The sequence below is a fragment of the Hemiscyllium ocellatum genome, chromosome 7 (genome assembly GCF_020745735.1).
Source record: "Hemiscyllium ocellatum isolate sHemOce1 chromosome 7, sHemOce1.pat.X.cur, whole genome shotgun sequence".
Lineage (NCBI taxonomy): Eukaryota > Metazoa > Chordata > Chondrichthyes > Orectolobiformes > Hemiscylliidae > Hemiscyllium > Hemiscyllium ocellatum.
In genome coordinates, this window is record NC_083407.1 from 83,211,782 (window position 1) to 83,235,193 (window position 23,412).

Consider the following 23,412-nt stretch of genomic DNA (forward strand, 5'->3'; position numbering starts at 1 on the left):
TTCTGCAATAACAGATACTTTAATTAATAATGCAACACTACCTCTGCTTTTACACCCTCCATTTTGCCTGAAGACCCTGCACATCAGAAATGTTGAATTGCCAGTCCTGCCCGTCCATCAATCACATCTCTATAATGGCAATAATATCACAATTCCACACATCAATCCACACCCTTAACCCAACTGTCTTACCTATAATACTTTGAGCATTACAGTAAAGGCTATCCAGCTCACTTTGGTCCCTTGAATCTCTACATAGCGGAATCTTTCTTCTTATTCCTTTACTGTACTATAGCAGTAGAAGTCATCTAGTCCCAGATAGGCAATTTCCCTATTATACTAATGCTCTGTGCCCACACTTGCTGCCAACATTCATTTCAATACAAATGTTTCAAAACTTGCACCTGCTTTCTGTAGATAATATTCATAGTCAACATTATTATCGTAAATTTCCTATTGTGAATATTCTGAAATTCTCTTTCCAAATTCACAAACATTTCTGAAAGGATATTTATGGATGGAAGAAAACCGGAGGTGTTCTCCATTTATATTAGTTTCTCTCTGTTCTAAACTCTAAAGTAGCCCAAAGGGCTAACTTTAAAAAAGACTTTCCAGTTGTCTTGCACAATGAATAAGTAATTCTGACTGAAAAAGTCACACTTAACATGGCAATACAATATTGAATTCAGATGTCATGAAATAGCTATGATCTCTTCTTTGTAGTGAAAGTATCACAAACATAATGAATTAAGTGAGAAATAAAACTTAAACATACTATTAGGTACAATAATGCATATTAGTAAATTTTTTATTTCAGATTGAGGAAGACGGCAACACCTCAATCAATTTCTCTCAGACTAAAGATTCCAGACTCTAAATACTTGTATTGTTTGAGGAAAGTAAATTCTTCTCTTTTCCAAATGAAACCTTTCACCCTTGTATATGTACAAGAAAGAAAAGCACTTTGCAAGTTATCTGATGTCAGCCTGCACCAAGCCATTTTGCTGAAGGTCAGTGCAGGGATGGAACAGATACTGGAATATTTCAGTATGCCTATGGGCCTCCACTACATCAGGGCTGGAAAAAGCAGACTATAGGCCAGTGCTTTAGGATGTCATTGAGAACTGTCCTACCCACATGACCACAGCTGTGGTGGTGGACGAACCTGTGGATGGTTTATTTTACGTTTGTTAGATTTGTTGGATTGCTATCTCAAGATGAAGATACTTTATCTCTCCGCACTACCTGCAAAGGTATGCATCAGCTCTTCCAATGCTGGAGTACCCAATTATCCCTCCAGCTTCAAGATACATCTCCCCCAACCTCACTTTGCATCTCATTAGCCTCTATATTCAACTGATCAACCACCATCATTTCTGCCAATTACAGTGAAGTTACAGCACATTCCCTCTTCTTCTCCCTATTTTTTCAGGGATCCAAAGCAATTGTTCCAGCTGCAACACATTAGTCTGCTTCCCAATCATTGCTATGTTTGAAACATGTGAGGCAGGAGCTGGGATTGAAAGCATGTTGCCTGGTCCTGCTGCCAGAGGCCCAGGCCCTTACCCAAACATAGTGGGTCCCTAGTTAATGGGCACTGATGTCCCAAGTTCTGTAGGCCAGTGTACAATTGAAATTTCTTTAAAATGTGTAATGGACAACTAAAAGTAACTAAGAGAAATCCTGCCACAAATATGATTTTGAATAAGATAGTTGATTCACTCTTAGTGCATTAAAGATACAAAATGTGACTTAAGAATCAGGAGAGCTTGTGCCAGGAGAGGATGAGAGGGGTGCGAGGTACAAGAAGAGAATTGAACATGAGGATACTGTAACCTGAAGCTTTCAGCTTTACCACTGATAACAGCTTCTGAAATTTCTGTCCAATGATGGAGAATACTGTTTCCTCAATCCAGTTGACAGCATGCCACCAGATCTGTCCCATGTTTATCAAAAGTTTTTGCCTTTGAGTATGTTCTCACTTGCCCTGCAAAAGAGAAGGAAGTGTGGTCGTGATCGTAATGGTTGAATAGCTAGTCACATTTTAAGATATAAGATGTGAGTGCAAGGCTTGCAGTTGTGCTAAGTGTGCAAAGGTGAGGTGAAGAAATGAATGTTAGGCATAAATTGAATTGATAGATTGTTGGTAAGTGACCAATGGGATGTACCACACTGAGGACTAGTGCCAATACATGTCAACACTGAAAATAACAATCCAAAACAACATTGGGGAAATCACATGTACAAGCCATGTGGGAAAACCTGTTTCTCAAGGTTGTATTCTTCAGCCGTCTGCAAAGGTGTGTAATCTGAAGACACCCCATCCGAAATGGAGTATTTTTTCCATTTGTAGATGGAAGGATACCAAGTTTTATGCATTGAGCAATGTGTATGTTAGAGGTGCAATTTGTAGGACTGGCATTTTAAGACACATTCACTGACCTTGATCACTCAGGTGATGCCATTGCACCTCCTCTTTGCAAGAGGATAGCTTTATTGTTTTCTTTTTAACTTAGCTTATCTTGTCATGATTTTGTGTCCCCTGGTCAACACCATGTCTTGTGCAATTATTTTATTAACCGACAGCACAAAGTTTCAGTTCCTTACACTGGAAGTCTATTGCTCAATCTAATTTAGAGTCACAGTAATTCTAATCTGCTTTATTCAACTTTGCAATTCAGTCACCACTTTTAAAAAACAATATCACGCACTGAAATAATTTATTATGAACAGTCAACAAGCCATAACTAGCAGCTGTTTCTAACTTTTGATTACTGTTCAACAAGTTACTAATGAAGTTGAAAGATTACAATATGCAAGGAAAAGTGGCAGTGTAATGTTACTATCATTGGTAATCCAAAGACCTTAGGCTAATACTTTGGGGGCATAGGATAGAATCTGATGCCACTAGATGGTGGAACCAGATGCCCCCCACCCGCTAGGGTAATGAATCAAAACTCTTATATCTTTCACCAACAGCAATTCAGTAACCCCACTACTGATCGAACTGATCGAAGCCTAAAGGGCTTAACTGCTAAATTGGTTTTGCACAATGCAATAAGCAGAAGTAAAATCCTATTAGACCTTGACCTCCATTTCAGCCAGCTTCTGACGATTCTAGTGAAATAACTCCAGAGAAGTAGTATGCCATAAGCAAATCATCCTTTACTTACATGTGGAAAGTGTTTGACACTGATCCAGTTCCCTCAGAGCCAGCTCTCAGAGTGAACAAAACCTCTGACACTCCTGTTTTTATCTGTCAGCTATGGCTCCCTAAATGGACCAGATTAACAGCCGCAATCAGGGAACTCATATTCTATGAGGTCCCACATGGCTGACTTTGTTACAATCACTACTCATAGCATCATAGATATCAATCTTTTTTCAATTCAATTGAGTCTGCTTGATATCAAGAAATAGATTAAAGCACTAATTGCATTGGTTACGGTCCTTTAAACATTCAGGCATTATTAATGAAGACTTGTGCTCCACAATTTGCTGCACCTTGATGTTCCAGTATAGCTACAATACTGGAATCTATCTGGTTCTGTCAAAAAGTGTCCAGATATGTTCTGTAAAAGAAAGGAGGATAAGTATTGTCCTTTAAGCAAACTCAAGATCATTAGCAAGGTGATGGAATGATTTGTCAACAGTACTATGAAGCTGCACTCATTCAGCAATAACCTATTCTCTAACATTCAGTTTGGTATCTACCAGGTTTATTCAGTTCCTAAACTTATTAAAGCATGGTCCAAACATTGGCTTAACTCCAGGGCTGAGATGAGAATGACTGCCATTAACATCAAGGTAGCATGTATTCAGGTATGACACCAACAAACTCTAGCAAAATTGACATAAATAGGAATCAGGAGAAACCTCTGCTGGTTGGAACCATTCCTATCAAAAAAGGAAGATAATTGCAGTTGTGGAAAATAATCATCTCAGTGCCAAGGTATTACTTCAGGAATTCCTCTGGGTTGTGCCCTAGGTCCACCACCTTCACCAGTGCCCTTTAGGGAAGGAATTACATTGTCCTAGCCTGGTCTGATCTATGTAATTTGATATCCACAGTAATGTGGTTGACGGTTAACAGCCCCATAGGGAATTAAGGATGGGCAATAAATGCTAGCCTAGCTAGCAATGCTCACAATCCATGAATGAATTAAAACTCTTTCACCATAATATCAGAAACAAGCATGTTACTTGTTTGCACAATGTCCAGTACCATTTGTGATAAAAGTGCCAAAACAGCCAATGTTCATATGCATCAAAACCTGGACAATATCCAGGATTGGGCTGATATGTAACAGGTGACACTCATGTCACATAAGAGCCAGGCAATGACTATCTCAAGCAAGAGACAATTTAAAAATCTCCCCTTGATGCTCAATGGCATTACTGTTGCCGAATCCCACTCTATCAATATTCTAGGGGCTAGCATTGACAACAAACTGAATCGGATGCGCACATATAAATAATGTGCCACAAGAATAGATTAGAAATGCTGCAGTGAGTAACCAATCACCTGACTAACTGAACACTGTCCACAATGTACAAGACATAGCTCAGGAGTCTGATCAAATACTCTCTACCTGCCTAGATTGTGCAACAACAACATTCAAGACGTTCAACACCAACCCAAGATAGCACACTTAGTTGGCATCCCATCCACCACTTTCAATATTCATTCCCTTCACCTCTAATACACAGCAGCAACAATATCTAATGTTTGTAAGATGTACTTTAACCACTCACCAAAGCATTTTAACAGTACCTCGACTTGCCAACAGATCCATGGAAAGAGCAATACCTGCAATTCCTTTCCAAGCTCACAAACCATTCTGAAATTGAATTATATCACCATTTCTTCACTGTCATTGGCTCAAAATCATGGAACTACCTGCCTGATAGCACTGTGGGTATAATTAAATGATAATGACTTCTGCAGTTCAAGAAGGCAACTCAAGGATAATTAAGGATGGACAATAAATGCTGGTCTAGCCAATGGTGGCCACATCTCATGAGCAAAAAAAAATCTGATTAGATACTCATTCCCTGGTCAAGTGACAAATAGGTTTAATCATAGACTCAAGGACATTCCAGCCAACAGTTGTGATGTTCTGATGTCAATGTATTCATGAATTATCTACTCCAGGAGGAGAATTATTCTGTTTGACATACTATCAACATACACTGCTAATATTTTGATCATGAAAGTATTGAAATGTAATGAGTATCAAACAATTTGCATTACAAGGTTATTCATCAAAGATGCATCCATTTGAGTTTAAGCAGTTTGCAGAATTTTGATGCATTATGGATCAGGGCACACGGATAATGTAATTTAACATTGACAGACTTTTGGATTTCTTATGCATTGCCCTCAGAATTCATGTAATGAGCTTGCATTCTTCTGATGTATAATTGCGACATATGTGACATTTTGCTCTGAGTGAAAAATTAATGCAATAATGCAACATATTTTACCAGTCTAGAGACAGGTAAATTCAGGTTACGTGATGATGAAGACCTTAAATGGAAAATACGTGATTTTGTTGCTGCTGGTAGTGAACCTCTTAATGTAATTTAAATATTTATATTTAGGTATTGACATATGCCAGCTTATATCTCAATATTGACAGAGAATACCAAACTCTAAAATGTATTGACATATGACATAGCTAATCATGGAATATAAAATCTTTCAATACTGTTATGATTCCAGTTGATATTACTGGAAAAGTCAGATCCCAGACTGGAATCTGGCTTGATAGATCATTTTGGTTTGTTTTTACTTAATAAAGTGGTCTTTCACTGTAACACAAGCATAATGACATAGTGCAAATGTCAATGGCTCCTTTGAGTAGCACAATAGTGTATAGGGTAGCAATGTTAAAATAAATCATAAACACAACACTAGTTAAAACCCAGCAATCACAACTACATATATAATTGAGCAGCATGGACAATGAGCACCCCAACCTCACACTCCATCCACATATTCAGCTCATTTGAGTTGGTCCACAGCAATTCACCACTCCTAACTCCTTCACCTCAAAAGCTGACTCCACCCGCACTCCCTCCTCATTTTGGACCTTACCCAATCACAGACTTCAATATCTTATATACTGGACACAACCTGTCATGGCTTGCATGTGGGTCCCTGGACCTGACCCAGCCTGTCTCATCTCTGACACATGACCCACCTCTCGGCTCAATGCATCCTATTCCAGATTGTCTCTAACCCCATCCACTGCCCACCCACAGACTTAACTCTCACCATTCTGGAGCAACATCTTCTCTCACCAATTCATCTCACATCCATTTCTCACATCTAACCAGGACACAGGTCAACCAGACCCAATTCCATGCCTATCACCTGAACCCGACCAATCTCATCCACACCTCAAATCCACTTATCCCAGAACTGACCCATTCCGTCCTGAACCTAACTCTCCCACCTCCACCATCTGGAACCCAACCTGAACCCAACCTCTCTCTCATCCCGGAACTGACTCTCCCCATCTTGGACCTGACTCCAGGAATTTGGAGTACATAGAGTACTGTGAATGCTCAAAATCAGAAATAAAAGCAGTACGAGCTGGAGAAACTCAGCAGGTCCTATAGCATCTGTGAAGGAAGGAATAAACTTCATGTTTCAAGTCCAGACTGATGACTCTAGAAGAGGAATCATGCTGGACTTGAATCTCCGTATTGGACCCTGTTTCCCCACAGGGTAAAAGTGTAGATTCGAGAGGAGCAATCCAGCTGGAGTTGGAGGATCAGGCCATTAAGTCTGTGGCCACGCATAGTAAAAGGCTATGCTTACAGAAGACCCTGAAACCACTGCTTTGAGGGTCAATTTCATTTGTTGATAGCTCTTTCAACTTATTTCATCTCAACTTATTTCATGGGAGTTAGTGGTAATGTTATTCGACTAGCAGGCCAAAGCTCTGTGAACATGGGTTTAAAGTCAAGATTAGAGTGGTGCTGGAAAAGCACAGCAGGTCAGGCAGCAGGAAAATTGATGTTTCAGGCAGGAGCCTTTCACCAGGAATGACATGGGTCTAAATCCCACCATGGCAGCTGCTAGAATTTAACATTAAGTTCATTAAAAAAATCTGGAATTCAAATCTAATCTTGGTAACGGAGATCACAAAATTGTCACCAAATGTTGTAAAGATTCATTTAGTTCTCTAATGTCCTTTTGGGGAAGGCTCTGCTGGCCAAAACACAACTTTAAACCCATAGCAATGCAACTGACTCTTAACTGTCCTCTGTAATAGCCAAATAAGCTGTTGTGGTTCTGTTTGCCGAGCTGGGAGTATTTATTGCAAACGTTTCGTCCCCTTTCTAGGTGACATTCTCAGTGCTTGGGAGCCTCCTGTGAAGCGCTTCTGTGATGTTTCCTCCGGCATTTATAGTGATTTGTATCTGCCGCTTCCGGTTGTCAGTTCCAGCTGTCCGCTGCAGTGGCCGGTATATTGGGTCCAGGTTGATGTGTTTGTTGATAGAATCTGTGGATCTATCAACAAACACATCGACCTGGACCCAATATACCGGCCACTGCAGCGGGCAGCAACTGACAAACGGAAGCGGCAGATACAAATCACTATAAATGCTGGAGGAAACATCACAGAAGCGCTTCACAGGAGGCTCCCAAGCACTGAGGATGTCACCTAGAAAAGGGACGAAACATTTGCAACAAAAACTCCCAGCTCGGCGAACAGAACCACAACGACGAGCACCCGAGCTACAAATCTTCTCCCAAACTTTGAGCCAAATAAGCAACCCAGTTTGCCATGGGCAATTAAAGATAGATGATAACCATATCATGTGAAAGAAGAAAATATATTGCTTTGTTATTGTCCTCAACTGTAGCATGGGAACAACTTATTAAATCATAGCTAGCACCATTTGTAAGTAGCATCAGCAACAGCCATACCAGCAACAGCATGAAAAGCTACACCAACAGTTGCCGCAGCAACGGAGCCAACAACAGTCATCTTCTCTGCATCCACATGACATAAGGAATGGACAGAGTGATGTAAAGGAGCCATCTGCTATATGAGGAGACTGTCATGTATACCTGGTTGTGATTCTAAGTTGGTGAAGGGTTGTCGAGGGTGGGGAAAGTTGCTGGTGCGGGCCAAACCAACATTATTGAGGGTTCCTCCAGTAGAAGAAAAACTTCCATGACAAAAAACCTCCACTCTCAAGAACTATCAGTAACCTGTCCCCTCCCCCTCCCCTACCACCACCCACCTCACTGAGGCCAGTCAGACCTCACTTAAGTTGCTATGTGGCCATTCAACAAAAGTAATAGCAGATTAGCTATTTACAATGCCCAGCTACATTTTCTTGCAGTACCCAGACAATTACAGCTCACCAATACAATTCTGTTTTCTGCCTATTAACCAACCTTCAGCCCATCTTATCAAACTAATCCCAATTCCACAAGTCCCAAATTAGTGTAATAAACTTTTCTGCGGCACGTTATTGAAAGCTTTTGATGCATATTCACTACTTGTCTGGTCCCACCTTATCCCTATAGTTACCATCTTAAGAAGCTCTGATACAAGTTCATTCACATGAAACATTAACTTTCTTTCTCCATAGATGCTGCCAGACCTTGTGGGCATTTCCATCACTTTTTGTCACCATACAAAAACACCCAAACAGAATTGTCAAACGTAATTTGTCTTTCACAAATCTATGCTAATCTGGCTTCATGATAATATGATTATCTAAGTGGCATGTCACTGCATCTATAATATGGTCCATGGCACCATGTTTTCTCCTTTTTTTAGAAATATTAGGGTTACACTTGCTACCTTCCAATCTTTGGGCACAATTTGAGGATATAAGGAATACTGGAAAATCATAGTATTTACTATATCTACAGTTACCTCTTTTTAACTTTATGAAGAAGATCCACAGGATTTACTGCCAGTAGTCCTATTAATTTATGCGCATTAATTTATTTTATTCCAATTAGACCCTTGGTTCTCCGTTATTTCTGCACTGTTTTTTGTGCCTATTACAGTACTTAAAACCTCAAATGCCAAACAGGGCCATGCCTTCATAGGATTTCCTCTGTGGATAAATAAAAAGACCAGACCACTGGCTGCCTAAACACGGATACTTCTTAAAGTGACCTGACAAATGTTGTCAATGTAACAGTAACTTGAACAAATCTGTTTTGAAGACATTGCCACTCCATTCACATCAACTTAGATGATTTAAATTGAATCCCTGTTGTTATTATATACTAGCTAAGGTTGAAAACGATAATTAGCTCTTATCTACTTAATTCATTCATATCTAAAATGCTGTTTTTATACTCACGCTCATCTAGATAGTGGTTTACAAAATGGATAAAGAAAAATTTGCCTAACATATTTTTTGTACCATAAGACCATGTGGTACAGAGCAGAATTACGCCATGCAGCCCATCACATCTGCTCTGCCATTGATTATGACTATATTTCTCAGTTCCATTCTCCTGTCTTCTCTCGTAACCCTTGATCTGCTTACTAATCAAGAACCTATCTATCTCTGTCTTAAATAGACTCAATGACTTAGCAGTCACAGACTTCTGCAGCAACTAGGTCCACAGGTTAACCTCTCGCTGGCTGAACAAATTCCTTCTCATCTGTTTTAAGGCTTGTTCTTTCACATTGAGGTTGTGCCTTTGGTCCTAGACTCTCACACTAGTGGAAACATTTTCACCCCGACCACTCTATCAAGGGGTCTTGCAGTATACTGTATGCTTCAATGAGATCCCTCCTCATCCTTCTAAAGTCTATCAAGTCCAGACCCAGAGTCAACTAGGCAGAAGTGGTTACTGCAGATGCTGGAGATTAGAGTCAAGATTAGAGCGGTGCTGAAAAAGCACAGCAGGTCAGGCAGCATTCAAGGAGCAGGAGAATTGACTTTTTGGGCAAAAGCTTTTCATCCAGAAGGAAACTGGGAGCCTCGGGGGTGGGGAGATAAATGGGATGGGGTGGGGCTAGGAAGAAGGTAGTAGAGAATGCAACAGGTGGATAAAGATGGGGGTAAAGGTGACAGGTCGGAGAGGAGGTGGAGTGGATAGGTGGGAAGGAAGATTGACAGGTGGAACAGATCATGGGGACAGGTCATGAGTGCAGTGCTGAGCTGGAAGGTTGGAACTGGGGTAAGGCGTAGAGAGGGGAAATGAGGAAATTGGTGAAGTTCACATTGATGCCCTGGGGTTGAAGGGTCCTGAGGTGGAAGATGAGGCGTTCTTTCTCCAAGCATTGGGTGGTGAGGGAGTGGCGATGGAGGAGGCCCAGGACCTGCATGTTCTCGGCAGAGTGGGAGGGGGAGTTGAAATGTTTGGGCACAGGGCGGTGGGGTTGATTGGTGCGGGTGTCCCAGATATGTTCTCTGAAGTGCTCTGTGAGAAGTGTCCGGTCTCCCCAATGTAGGGGAGACTGCATCGGGAGCAACGGATACAATAAATGACATGTGTGGAAATGCAGGTGAAACTTTGGATGTGGAAGGCTCCTTTGGGGCCTTGGATGGAGGTGAGGGGGGGGGAAGTATGGATGCAGGTTTTGCAATTCTTGCGGTGGCAGGGGAAGGTGCCAGGAGGGGAGTGTGGGTTGTTGGGGGGTATGGACCTGACCAGGTCTTACCGGAAAGCAGATAGGGGTGGGGAGGGAAATATATCCATTTGTAGGTTGCTAAATGTTGTTGGATAATACGATTTATGCTAAGGTTGGTGGGTGGAAGGTAAGGCCAAGCGGGTTTCTGTCTTGTTGCGGTTGGAGGGTTGGGGTTTGAGGGCAGAGGTGCAGGATGGGAATGAGATGCGTTGAAAGGCATCATCAATCACGTGGGAGGGGAAATTGCTGTCTTTAAAGAAGGAGGCCATTTAGTGTATTCTGTGGTAGAACTGGTCCTTTTGGGAGCAGATGCAGGGGAGGCGGAGGAATTGGGAATACCTTCCCCATGCCACCGCAGGAATTGCAAAACCCGCGCCTCCCCCCTCACCTCCATCCACGGCCCTTTCAAAGGAGCCTTTCACATCCATCAAAGTTTCATCTGCACTTCCACATGTCATTTATTGTATCCGTTGCTCCCGATGCGGTCTCCTTTACACTGGGGAGACCGGACGCCTTCTCGCAGAGCCCGTCAGAGAACATCCCCAGGACACCCAACCCCACTGCCCCGTGGCCAAACATTTCAACTGCCCTTCCCACTCTGCTGAGGACATGCAGGTCCAGGACCTCCTCCATCGCCACTCCTTCACCGCCCGATGCCTGGAGGAAGAACGCCTCATCTTCTGCCTCGGACCCTTCAACCCCATGGCATCAATGTGGACTTCACCAGTTTCCTCATTTTCCCTCCCCACATCTTACCGCAGTTCCAACGTTCCAGCCTCAGCACCATCTGCATGACCTGTCCCACCTGTCACCCTGCCTTCCCACCTATCCACTCCAGCCTCCTTTCTGATCTATCACCTTTACCCCATCTCCATCCATCTATTGCACTCACAGCTACCTTCTCCCCAGCCCCACCCACCTCCCATTTATCTCTCCACCCCCAAGGCTCCCAGCCTCATTCCTGATGAAGGGCTTTAGCCCGAAACATCGATTTTCTTATTCCTCAGATGCTGCCTGACCTGCTGTGCTTTTCCAGCACCACTCTAATCTTGACAGACCCAGAGTCCTCAACCGCTTAACATATGCCAAACCCTTCATCCCCGGGTTCATTCTTGTGAACCTCCTCTGGAGCCTCTCCAAGGCTAACATGTACTTCTCTCGATATGAAGCCCCAAACTGCTCACAATATTCCAAATGCTGGATGATCAGAGCCTTATACATCCTCAGTAGTACACCTCTGATGTTATATTCTATCCCCATTGAAATGAATGTCAATATTGCATTCGCATTCCTAAGTGGCAACTGTAACAGAATCCTGAACTGGGACTTCCAGTCCCTTTACGCTTCAGATTTCCAAAGCCTTTCCCTGTTTAGAAAATTGTCAATACCTCTGTTCTTTTTACTAAAGTACATTGTATTGCATCTGTTACTACTTTGTCAATAAAATGTGTAGCTGGAAAAAGCACAGCAGGTCAAGCAGCATCAGAAGATTAAACAAATCAATGTTTCGGACAGGACCCTTCATCGGGACTGCCTGAAACATTGACTCTCCTGCTCTTCTGATACTGCTTGACGTGTTGTGTTTTTGCCAGCTCCATATTTTATTGATCTGACTTTCCAGCATCTGCAGTCCTCACTATCTCCAAGCTATTTCTTTGTCCACTCTCCTAGCTTGTCCAAGTCCTTCTTCAGTATCCCCCTCCCCCCACCGCCTCTCAACATGACCTGTCCTTCTAACTATCTGTGTCATCTGTAAATGTAGCAACACTGTCTTCAGTTCCTTCACACAGATCATTTTGTGTAATGTAAATATTATGGTCCCAATATTGACCCCTGGAGAACTCCACTAGTCACCAACTGACATTCTGAAAAAGACTTCTTTATCCCCACTCTCTGCCTTCTGCCAGTCAGTCAATCCCCTACCTAGACCAGTATCTTGCCCCTAACACAGTGGGTTCCATCTTATTTAGCGGCCTCCTGTCCTGCAGGTTCTCAAAGGCCTTTTGAAAATCCAAATAGATCACATGCACTGGTTCTCCTTTGTCAAACTTGTTTATTACCTCCTCAAAGAATGCTAACAGATTTGTCAGAAATGGCTTCTCCTTGACGTAAGCAATATGACACAGCCATACTTTACCATGCACTTCCAAAGTCAATGAAATCTCCTCCTTGATAATAGATTCTAAATTCTTACCAATGACTGAGATCAGACTAACTAGCCTATAATTTCCTGTTTTCAGCCACCCTCCCTTCTTAAACAGGAGTGTTTCATTAACCATGTTCTAGTCCTCTGGGACCCTCACTGACTCCAGTGAAAGATCAATACAACTGCTTCCACAATCTCCTTAGCTATCTTCTTCAGAACCCTGGGGTGTAATCCATTCTGACCAGATGATTTATTCAACTTTAGAGCTTTTTGTTTCGCCAGCACCATCTCCTTAAAGATGACCATTATACTCACCTCTGCTCCATTTTATTCACATTGTAGCAATCATTCGACATACCTGAGTAAGTAGGATACTGTCAAACAGGTTCTGGGTCTCTGATTGATCCTTAGTGATATCTGCATTAGCATGCATTCCAAAGACTTCTGGAGTCGGGTTCAAAGGGAGGCTCTTAGTATAGTTAATGTAGCTGAGGTACTGTAAGATGATTAATAGATTTATCAATAATTCCATGTTGCTTGTGTTTTCACTGCAACTTATGTTGTTTCTACTGTGCATAATCTTGAAAACTTTTGATAGGGCAAATCAGGACAGGACTTACACATTAAATGGTAAAGTCCTAGGGAGGTTCATAGCTCCTTGAAAGTGGAGTCCCAGGTAGATAGGATAGTGAAGAATGCGTTTGGTATGCTTTCCTTTATTGGTTAGAGTATTGAGTACAGGAGTTGAGAGGTCATGTTGTGGCTGTACAGGACATTGGTTAGGCCATTGTTGGAATATTGCGTGCAATTCTGGTCTCCTTCCTTTCAGAAAGATGTTGTAAAACTTGAAAGGGTTCAGAAAAGATTACAAGGATGTTGCCAGGATGGAGGATTTGAGCTAAAGGAAGAGGCTGAACAGGCTGGGGCTGTTTTCCCTGGAGCGTCGGAGGCTGAGTGGTGACTTTATAGAGGTTTACAAAATTATGAGGGGCATGGATGGGGTAAATAGACAAAGTCTTTTCCCTGCAGTCAGGGGGTCCAGAGCTAGAGGGCATAGGTTTAGGGTGAGAGGGGAAAGATATAAAAGAGACCTAAGGGACAACTTTTTCACACAGAGGGTGGTTTGTGTATGGAATGAGCTGCCAGAGGCAGTGGTGGAGGCTGGTACAATTGCAACATTGATGAGGCATTTGGATCGGTATATGAATAGGAAGGGTTTTGAGGGATATGGGCCGGGTGCTGGCAGGTGGGACGAGATTGGGTTGGGATATCTGGTCAGCATGGACAGGTTGGACCGAAGGATCTGTTTCCATGCTGTACATCTCTATGACTCTATGACCTGGGGAGCGTTGCCGAACAAACAGACCTTGGAGTGCAGGTTCATAGTTCTTGAAAGTGGAATTGCATTAGACAGAATAGTGAAGAAGACATTTGGCAGGCTTGTTTTTATTGGTCAGTGCATTGAGTATAGGAGTTGGGAGATCATGTTGTGGCTGTACAGGACATTTGCTCGGCCACTTATGGAATACTGTGTTCAATTCTGGTCTCCCTGCAATAGGAAACTTGTTAAATTTGATAGGGTTGAGAAACAATTTGCAAGGATGTTGCCAGGATTGGAGGGTTTGTGCTGTTGCGAGAGACTGAATAGACTGGGGATATTTTCCCTGAAGCATCGGAGGCTGAGGGGTGAGCTTATAGAAGTTTACAAATTCATGTAGAGCACGAATAGAGTGAGTAGTCAAAGACTTTTTCCTGGGGTAGAGGAGTCCAAAACTAGAGAGTATAGGTTTAAGGTGGGAGGGCAAAGATTTAAAAGGGACCTAAGGGGCAACTTTTTAATGCAGAAGATGGTGCTTGTATGGAATGATCTTTCGGAGGAAGTGGTGGAGGCTGGTGCAATTACAACATTTAAAAGGCTTCTGGATGGGTATAGGAATCGGCAGGATTTAGAGGGATATGGGCCATATGCTGGCAAATGGGACTAACTGAATTTAGGATACATGGTCAAGTTGGACCAAATGGTCTGTTTCTGTGCTGTACATAGCTATGACTGTGATAACATTGCAAAATATTATTCTTCCAAAACCTAAACAACCAATAGATTTATTTTTATGTAACCAACATTTTACCACATTATATGCATCAAGGATACCTATTAAAAATAAAACTTTTCTTACATCGCCTTCTGGTGGAGCATAATAGATGCCACTTAAGTCAAATGTATAGGCGTCATTTGTTGTAATTTCTTTGTTATAGAATTTATTAAGAATTGACCGGAGAGTGCGCCGATCCCAGTCATCTGTCACTCTACCACCATAGTTGCATTCACCAGTCATATATCGAATGGCATCGAGAGGGACTTCCTAAATAAATGTACATATATAGTTCATATTAATTGAATAAAAATTGATTACAATAAGGCAATATTAGAGGATTTTTAACAACCTTTCTTTTCAATAATGGAAAATCAATAATGAGGTTATATTACACATATTATCCCTCTGCTATTTAAGTTGCACGTTGCATGATTTGGTCAAGTACTCAACTACAGCCAGAGTGATTTCAGTTTGGCATTTCGAAAAAGGCTTCAAATGTCTGAAAAGGATAGCATCTCAATTATCTAGTTGATTACTCTACTTTATATGGTGTGTGTTCTCAAATAGAAGGTAACTAACATTGAACACAGAAAATATGCATTGTTGCTTTTTTTGATTTTATTCTAAATTAACTTCTGGTCTTTACATAGAGAAATGTTCAATGTGCAATAAATGTGTTTGGAGGCACAGAAACATAAGCCAATAGATGGGAATTTATTCACTGGAAAAACTATAAGCTATTATAATTACATACTTTAACTTGATTGAACTATTGTGCAGAAAATTTGAGCAAAAGGTTCAAGCACAATGAAAACACTAATTCCAGACTCGCAACAGTACTCTGTCACTTCGCTAATTCGAGGTAAGACTGTGAGGAGATTTTGAGTACAACTGAATGATTTCTAATTGGGAAGAGGTCGAATTGGAGGTTGAAAACTTCAGAATATCTTCATCTGTCCTGGACGTTTAGAAATCAGCTGATACAAATCTGAGAGCTGTTGTCTCTGCTGCTGACGTCGGTAAATGGTCAGCAATAGCTTACCTCATACTGGTCGAGGAACATGTGGAGCTGTTGTACACTTATTCGCAGATCAGTTTCATTAAACTCATAAGGAATATTCCATCCTAACGGTCCAAATTTCCGTCTTTCCTGAACTAATGCATGGAAGAAGCATAGACCATACAGAAGCTTTTTAAATTGAGCCTGTTAGGAAAAAATAACATGATATCCATTTCTGTCACTATGTACACTCCTTAAAGCTAGCTCAGATCTAAGGCATTCCAATAAAAAAACCAAATGTTGTACTTATTTTGACCCTAATTTTAAAATGTAAATTCGAGAAACATTTACAACATTACAACAATAAGTGCATTTCAAAGAATTTCAAGAGACTGTAAGGCACTTGGAGACATCCAGTGGTTAGGAAAAGAGCTGTATCAATGCCAGTCTTCCTTTTTTTTAAAAATAGAAATGCAATAAGCGCTTATTGCACCTCCAATACAAAACACATTTTACAAACGATTTATCTATTTCAAGTTTTGTTCACTTTTAAAATGCATATAAAATAAATAAATGTTCTCAGTCCAACCCTCAGAATAAAATTCAATTAAACATTAGGTTTAAATAGTGCTTTACACCAAACTGTCTGCAATGGTTCTGGAAGTAGCAGCATGTAAACTTGATACTGTCACCTTATTTCACTTGTAGTTGTATAGAATCAAGTAACTGAAAATGTGTTGCTGGTTAAAGCACAGCAGGTCAGGCAGCATCCAAGGAACAGGAAATTCAACATTTCGGGCAAAAGCCCTTCATCAGGAATGAAGGGCTTTTGCCCAAAACGTCGAATTTCCTGTTCCTTGGAAGCTGCCTGACTTGCTGTGCTTTAACCAGCAACACATTTTCAGCTCTGATCTCCAGCATCTGCAGACTTCACTTTTTACTAGAATCAAGTAACTGTCATACTACTCGCTGTGTCTACAATCAGCACACATGGAAGACAGTTTAATTTTCTTAGAAGCAATAATCAAACTTAAAGGGAAACTGCATTGAATTGAAAGAGGCTGCTGCTCAATACCACTGCTGGAAATTTTAACATGAAAATTGGAACACCAGGAGAGAGAGTTCCAGGGCTGTGGATATGGTACATATTTCAGCTCAGTTGAAATGTCTGTTTATGGAATCCCTACAGTGTGGAAACAGGCCCAATCCATTGCTATTGAGTATTTCTACAGCACCCATGGCATGTCTAAGTGTGCACCCTTCTCAGTATAGGGCGCAACATGTCACAAAGGTTGTCAGAAGAGCAAGGTAAGCCTTTTCTGAATTTTGAGCTTCCACAATAACATCACGACATTATGCTGTCCCACAATGCAGCCAAGATCTTCAAATTAGGGTCACAGAAACTAATAATGTGTCTATCCTTGCATCAAGTCCTAAGATAATTTGTTAATCCTGCATGATTTGTGAATAACTGCCACTAACTTGCTTCTTGCAGCTACCAAAGAACTCCGGATCAGAAATGGGATCCATGAGGTAGGATCGGATAATATTAGATCGAAGACCCTTTGGAGCTTCGTTTGTCATTTTCACGCCATTTTGAAGGACAGAAACTGGGAAATTTGGAGATGGATAGCTTGTAAGCCACAGTCTGAAGTCAGGATGCGTAGTCTCTGGATTCAGTTCCTGAAATATAATGCCACAGATGAAACAATGTTAATTCTAAATTGACAAAAAGGAGCTGCATTAAAAATAAACTTTACTCTTTCAAATAAAACATAGCAGTATGACCCTATTTTTCTTAGTGACTCCCAGAAAGTGAGCAATAAGTAACAAAATTATAATGTACAACGCTATAGAATCATAGAGCCAGAGAGATGTACAGCACGGAAACAGGCGGTTCAACTTGTCCATGCTGACCAGATATCCCAACCCAATCTAGTCCTACTTGCCATCGCCCAGCCCATATCGCTCCAAACCCTTCCTATTCATATACCCATCCAGATATATTTTAAATGTTGCAATTGTACCAGCTTCCACCACTTCCTCTGGCAGCTCATTCCATACATGCATCACCCTCTGCGTGAAAAGGTTGCCCCTTAGGTCTCTTTTATATCTCTCCCCTCTCGCCCTAAACTTATGCCCTCTAGGTTCTGGACTCCTGCACGCCAGGGCAATGTTAACACTAATGTTCTTAAGGTTAATATTTGATACCTTTCTGTTATCTAAATTTCTAGTAAAGAGTAAAGGCAGCCAACATTCTTGGACAAAAATGTAATAATTGTAGTTTGTGTGTTTCTATTGCACATTTTCCAAATTTTTCATTTACTGCGCAACTATATAATTTTGTAATTTTTAAGTTTGGACTATAGGACCATAAAGTATATGAGCAGAAATAGGCCATTTCATCCACCAAATCTACTCCACTATTCAATGAGATTATAGCTAATCTATAACCCTCTACTCCACTTTCCTGCCTTTCCCTGTAGGTCAGGGTCCCATTACTGATTAACAGTCTGTCTACCTCAGCCTTGAATATCCTTCCCAACACAGATGCTTCAGCCCTCTGTGGTAAAGAATTCCATAGATTCACTACCCTCAGATTAAGAATTCCTCCTCACTACCGTGTTAAATGTGTGACCCCCTTATTCTGAGATTATATCCTCTGACACTAGACTCTCCCACAGAGGAAACAACCTTTTCACATCACCCTGTCAAGTGTCCAAAGAATCTTGTATGCTTTAATACGATTGCTTCTCATTCTTCCAAATTCCAACAAGTACATGCCCAATCCACTCAACCTCTCATCATAAAGGAGAACAACATAGGTTTAGAAGAATGAAATCTGGACATCAGGGTTAAATTATGAGGAAAAAATTATAGAATGGATATTGTGAAACTTGAAAGGGTACAGAAAGGATTTACAAAGATATTGCCAGGGTTGAAGGGTTTGAGTCATAGGGAGAGGCTGAAGAGGCTGGGGCCAATTTGCCTGGAGCATCAATGCTAGGAAGTTTATAAAATCATGAGGGGCATGGATAGGGCGAATAACCAAAGACTTTTCCCCAGGGAAGGGGAGTCCAAAACTAGAGGATATAGGTTTAAGGTGAGAGGGGAAAGATTTAAGAGGGTCTTAAGGGGCAATATTTTCATCCAGTGAGTGGTAAGTGTATGGAATGAGCGTTCAGAGGAATTGGTGGAGGCTGGTAGAAATACAACATTTAAAAGGTATCTGAGTGGGTACATGACTAGGAAGGGTTTAGTGGGATATGGGCCACTAAACTGGCAAACAGGACTAGATTAATTTAGGATATCTGGTCAGCATGGACATGCTGGATTGAAGGATCTGTTTCTGCACTGTACAGTTCTATGACTGACTATAATTAGGCCTGGTTTCTATAGAATTTATAAAGTTAAGGGGATATCTAATCAAAGTCTTCGAGGTGTCAACAGGAAGGCAAACACTGATAAACTATTTCCACTGGTTGGAGATCCTAGAATTGGGGGAATAGTCTGAGACTTAGGGCTAGACCATTCAGGAGCGGTGTTAGGAAGCACTTTTACACACAAAGTTAATTTTAAACCTGAGATAGATAGATTTTTGTTAAGCAAAGATATAAAGAATATAAACCAAACATAGGTATAAGAGTTAGGCCACAAATCAACCATGGTCTTATTGAATGGCGGAACAGGCTCAAAGAGATGAATGGTATCCTCCTGTCCTTTTGTTCTATTATGGTGATTAATGCAAAGTAGTTATTCAATTCCCCTCCCATTTCCAGGTTCCCTGATATTATTTCTCCAATCTTATTCTCAAAATATACGTTCACTTTGGCATTCTTTCAAGAACATGGACATAGTATAGATGATCAAAATTAAACCCATTAGTTAAACATGAGCAATATCACATATACACCAATAAAACATGAGGTAATTGGTGGATAGCACTCTATCAAAAGACAAAAGTACTCTGTTATAAATTTTATACAAGCACTGGGTTACTGCTTTTAAGCCCATGTCCTGGAGTTATTAAGGCAGAATCAAAAACTGCTACAGTTGGAAACACTTTCTACGGTGAGCAAAAGCAATACTCTGTCATCATGAGACTTCAAAACTCAAACAAACTAATGGCTCAAACACATCTTTCTTTGATAGTAATAAGAAATGGAAATTAAATTAATTTCATTAATAAAAGCCAGACCACAAAACTCCCCAAATTTCCCTCAATTGGTAACTTCATTCAAAAGATACTATAAAAAGATTCAAGATGTAAGATGTCAATTTGGTAGGGCTGAATTTCAGAGATTACAGATTCTGTTCAAAGGTGCATTGTTGGATATAAACAAAGAGAAAGCAGCCAAGTACACATATGGATTTTCTACTTTAAAATTTTATTAACTTTTCCACAAAAATCAATGTTGACAAAAATGCATATCCACATCCTCATAAATGATGCAAGATATTTTCACTTCAACTTTAACAGCTGCTGGTATAAATCTTGGGTTACTGGTCATAAATGGGGAGAAAGCGCCTGAAAACAAATAGTTTCATTTATTCATTTGTGGGATGTGGGCATCGCTGGCTAGGTAGTATTTATTGCCCATCCTGAGTTGCTGTTGAGAAGATGATGGTGAGCTGCCTTTTTCGACTGCTGCAATCCACCTGCTGTGACTCACAATGCCTTTATGGAGGGAATTCTACAAGTTTGACCCAGTGACACAAAAGGAAAGGATGGTGAGTGGCTTGGAGGGTAACTTGAAGTCGGTGGTGTTCCCATTTACCTGCTGTCTTTGTCCTTGTAGATAGAAATGGCTGTGGGTTTGGAAGGTACTGTCCAGTAAGTTTCTGCAGCGTATCTTGTAGATAATATGTTCAGCTGCTACTGAACATCAGTGGTGGAGGGGGTGGATGCTTGTGGATATGACGCCGATCAAGAGAGTTGCTTTGTCCTGGATGGTGTCAAGCTTCTTGAGTGTTGTTGGAGTTGCATTCATCCAGACAAGTGAGGAGTATTCCATCACACTCCTGACTTGTGCCTTGTAGATGGTGGACAGGTTTTGGGGAATCAGGAGGTGAGTTACTCACAGCAGTCTTCCTAGCCTCTGACCTGCTCTTATAGCCACTGTGTTTATGTGGTAAGTCCAGATGAGTTTCTGGCCAATGATAATGTTGATAGTGAGGGATTCAGTGATGCTAACAGCATTCAACATCAAAGGTGGTGGTTAGATTGTCGCTTATTGGTCAAGGTCATAGCCTGAGATTTGTGTGGGGTGAATGTTACTTCCTGATGAAGGGCTTATGCTCGAAACGTCGAATTCTCTATTCCTGAGATGCTGCCTAACCTGCTGTGCTTTGACCAGCAACACATTTGCAGCTGTGATCTCCAGCATCTGCAGACCTCATTTTTTACTTATCAGCCCAAGCCTGGTTGTGATCCAGACCTTGTTGCTTTTTAACATGGACTGCTTCAGTATCTGAGGAGTCGTGAATGGTACTGAACATTGTGTAATCTCATCTGCAAACATCCCTATTTCTGACATAATGACAGAGGGAAGGTCATTGATGAAGCAGCTGAAGATGGTTGGACCTAGAGACGTCCTGGAGTTGAGATGACTAACCTCCAACAAACACAACTATCTTCTTATATGCCAGGTATCACTCCAACAACTGGAGAGCTTGTCCCCCAGTACCTGTTGATTCCAGTTTCGCTGGGGTTCCTTGGTGCCACACTCAGTCGAATGCAGCCTGGATGTCAAGGGCTGTCACGCTTTCCTACCCTCTGGAATTCAGCTCTATTGTCCATGTTTGAACCAAGGCTGTAATAAGGTCAGGAGCTGAGTGGCAGAACCCAAACTAGGAATCACTGAGCAAGTTATTGCTGAGTAGATGCTGCTTGATAGCACTGTTGATAACACCATCAACTTTACTGATGAGCGAGAGTAGACTGAAGGAGTGGTAATTGGATTTGTCCTGCTTTTTATGTACAGGACATACTGGGCAATTTTCACATTGTCAAATAGGTTCCAGTGTTGTGTCTGTACTGAAACAGCTTGGTTAGGGGAACAACAAGTTTTGGAGCACAAATCTTCAGTAATATTGTCGGAATGTTGTCAGGGCCCATAGCCTTTGCAGTATCCTGTGTCTCCAACTATTTCTGAATATCAGGTGGAGTGAATTGAATTGGCTGAAGACTGGTACCTGTAATGCTGGAGACCACTGGAGAAAGCAGAGATGGATCATCCACTTAGCATTTCTGGATGAAGATTGCTGTGAAAGCTTCAGCCTTATCGTTTGCACTGATGTTCTGGACTCTTCCATCATGGATGATGGGGAGATTTGTGGACCTCCTCCTCCAGTGAGTTGTTTAAACATCCATACCATTCACAACTGGATGTGACAGGACTGCGGAAGTTAGATCTGGTCCATAGGTTAGCTTAGTTTTGTCTGTCACTTGCTGCTTAAGCTGTTTGGCATGAATGTAGTCCTGTTTGGTGGCTTCGCCAGGTTGACACCTCATTTTCAGATATGCCTGGTGCTGCTCCTGCATTCTCCACTGAACTGTGTTGATCCCCTGGGTTTGTGGTAATGGTTGAGTGGGGGAGATGCCAGGCTATGAGATTACAGATTGTGCTGGAGTACAACTCTGATGCTGTTGATGGCCCACAGCATATCATGGATCTCCAGTCGATCCCACTTAGCATGTTGATAGTGCCGCATAACACGATGAAGGATATTCTCAACGTAAAGGCCACTCTCACTGATACTGTCATGGACAGATGCATCTACAGCTGGCACATTGGTAAGGATGAGGTCAAGTATGTTTTTCCCTCTTGTTGGTTCCCTCACCATCTGCCACAGACCCAGTCTAGCAGTTATGTCCATGAGGACTATCCAACTCGATCAGTAGTACTGCTGCTGAGCCACACTTGGTGATGGACATTGAAATCTCCAACTCAGAGTATATTTTGTACCCTTGACATCCCCAATGCTTCCTCCAAGTGTTGTTCAACATAGAGGAGTACTGATTCATCATTTGAGGGAGGACAGTTGAGTTGGAGCATGCAACAGGTACAGCAGGAAAAGCAGCAATATTGTAATGCGGCTTTTTCAATGAAATGGGAGCTGGGACTGGAGGGGATCATAATATAAGTCAGGCCTGGGCCTTAGCATAACATTATTAGCAAGTACTCAGAAGCTATTTAATTGTCCAAAATAAATTTCCATTATTTTCGATAGGGCAGGAGGAGAAAAAGAACGAGGTGCGTTGGCCTCTAGGCTGTTAATATAATTAATATAATAAAGTTAATATACTATAACATAATATAATATAATTAACTCAATCAAAATGAAGGAGACAATTAATTACAAGGTTTCCTTGAACGAAAGGAAGAGAAATTTTATTACCTATTACATTGGGAAAATTGCAAAAACATGACATCAAATACATGTAAAGACAATTAACAAGCTTAAAAAGAAATGTGAGAGGGTCTACGTAGATAGAAGGGTAAAGGCAGTTAAAAGTTTTCAGAGGTTTTCAATTGC

General features: G+C 41.3%; 1 protein-coding gene across 1 annotated transcript in view; it reads right to left on the reverse strand.

Annotated features, from left to right (window-relative positions):
- The window catches only part of dnah7 (dynein, axonemal, heavy chain 7), a 343,519-nt gene that overhangs the window by 44,638 nt on the left and 275,469 nt on the right, over window positions 1–23,412 (reverse strand). Inside the window, exons 52-55 of the mRNA XM_060828125.1 lie at window positions 17,356–17,556; window positions 15,916–16,077; window positions 14,955–15,140; window positions 13,136–13,273 (exon numbers count right to left, since the gene is read on the reverse strand). Of these exons, the coding sequence (XP_060684108.1) occupies window positions 13,136–13,273; window positions 14,955–15,140; window positions 15,916–16,077; window positions 17,356–17,556 (687 nt within the window). The remainder of the gene's footprint in view (window positions 1–13,135; window positions 13,274–14,954; window positions 15,141–15,915; window positions 16,078–17,355; window positions 17,557–23,412) is intronic.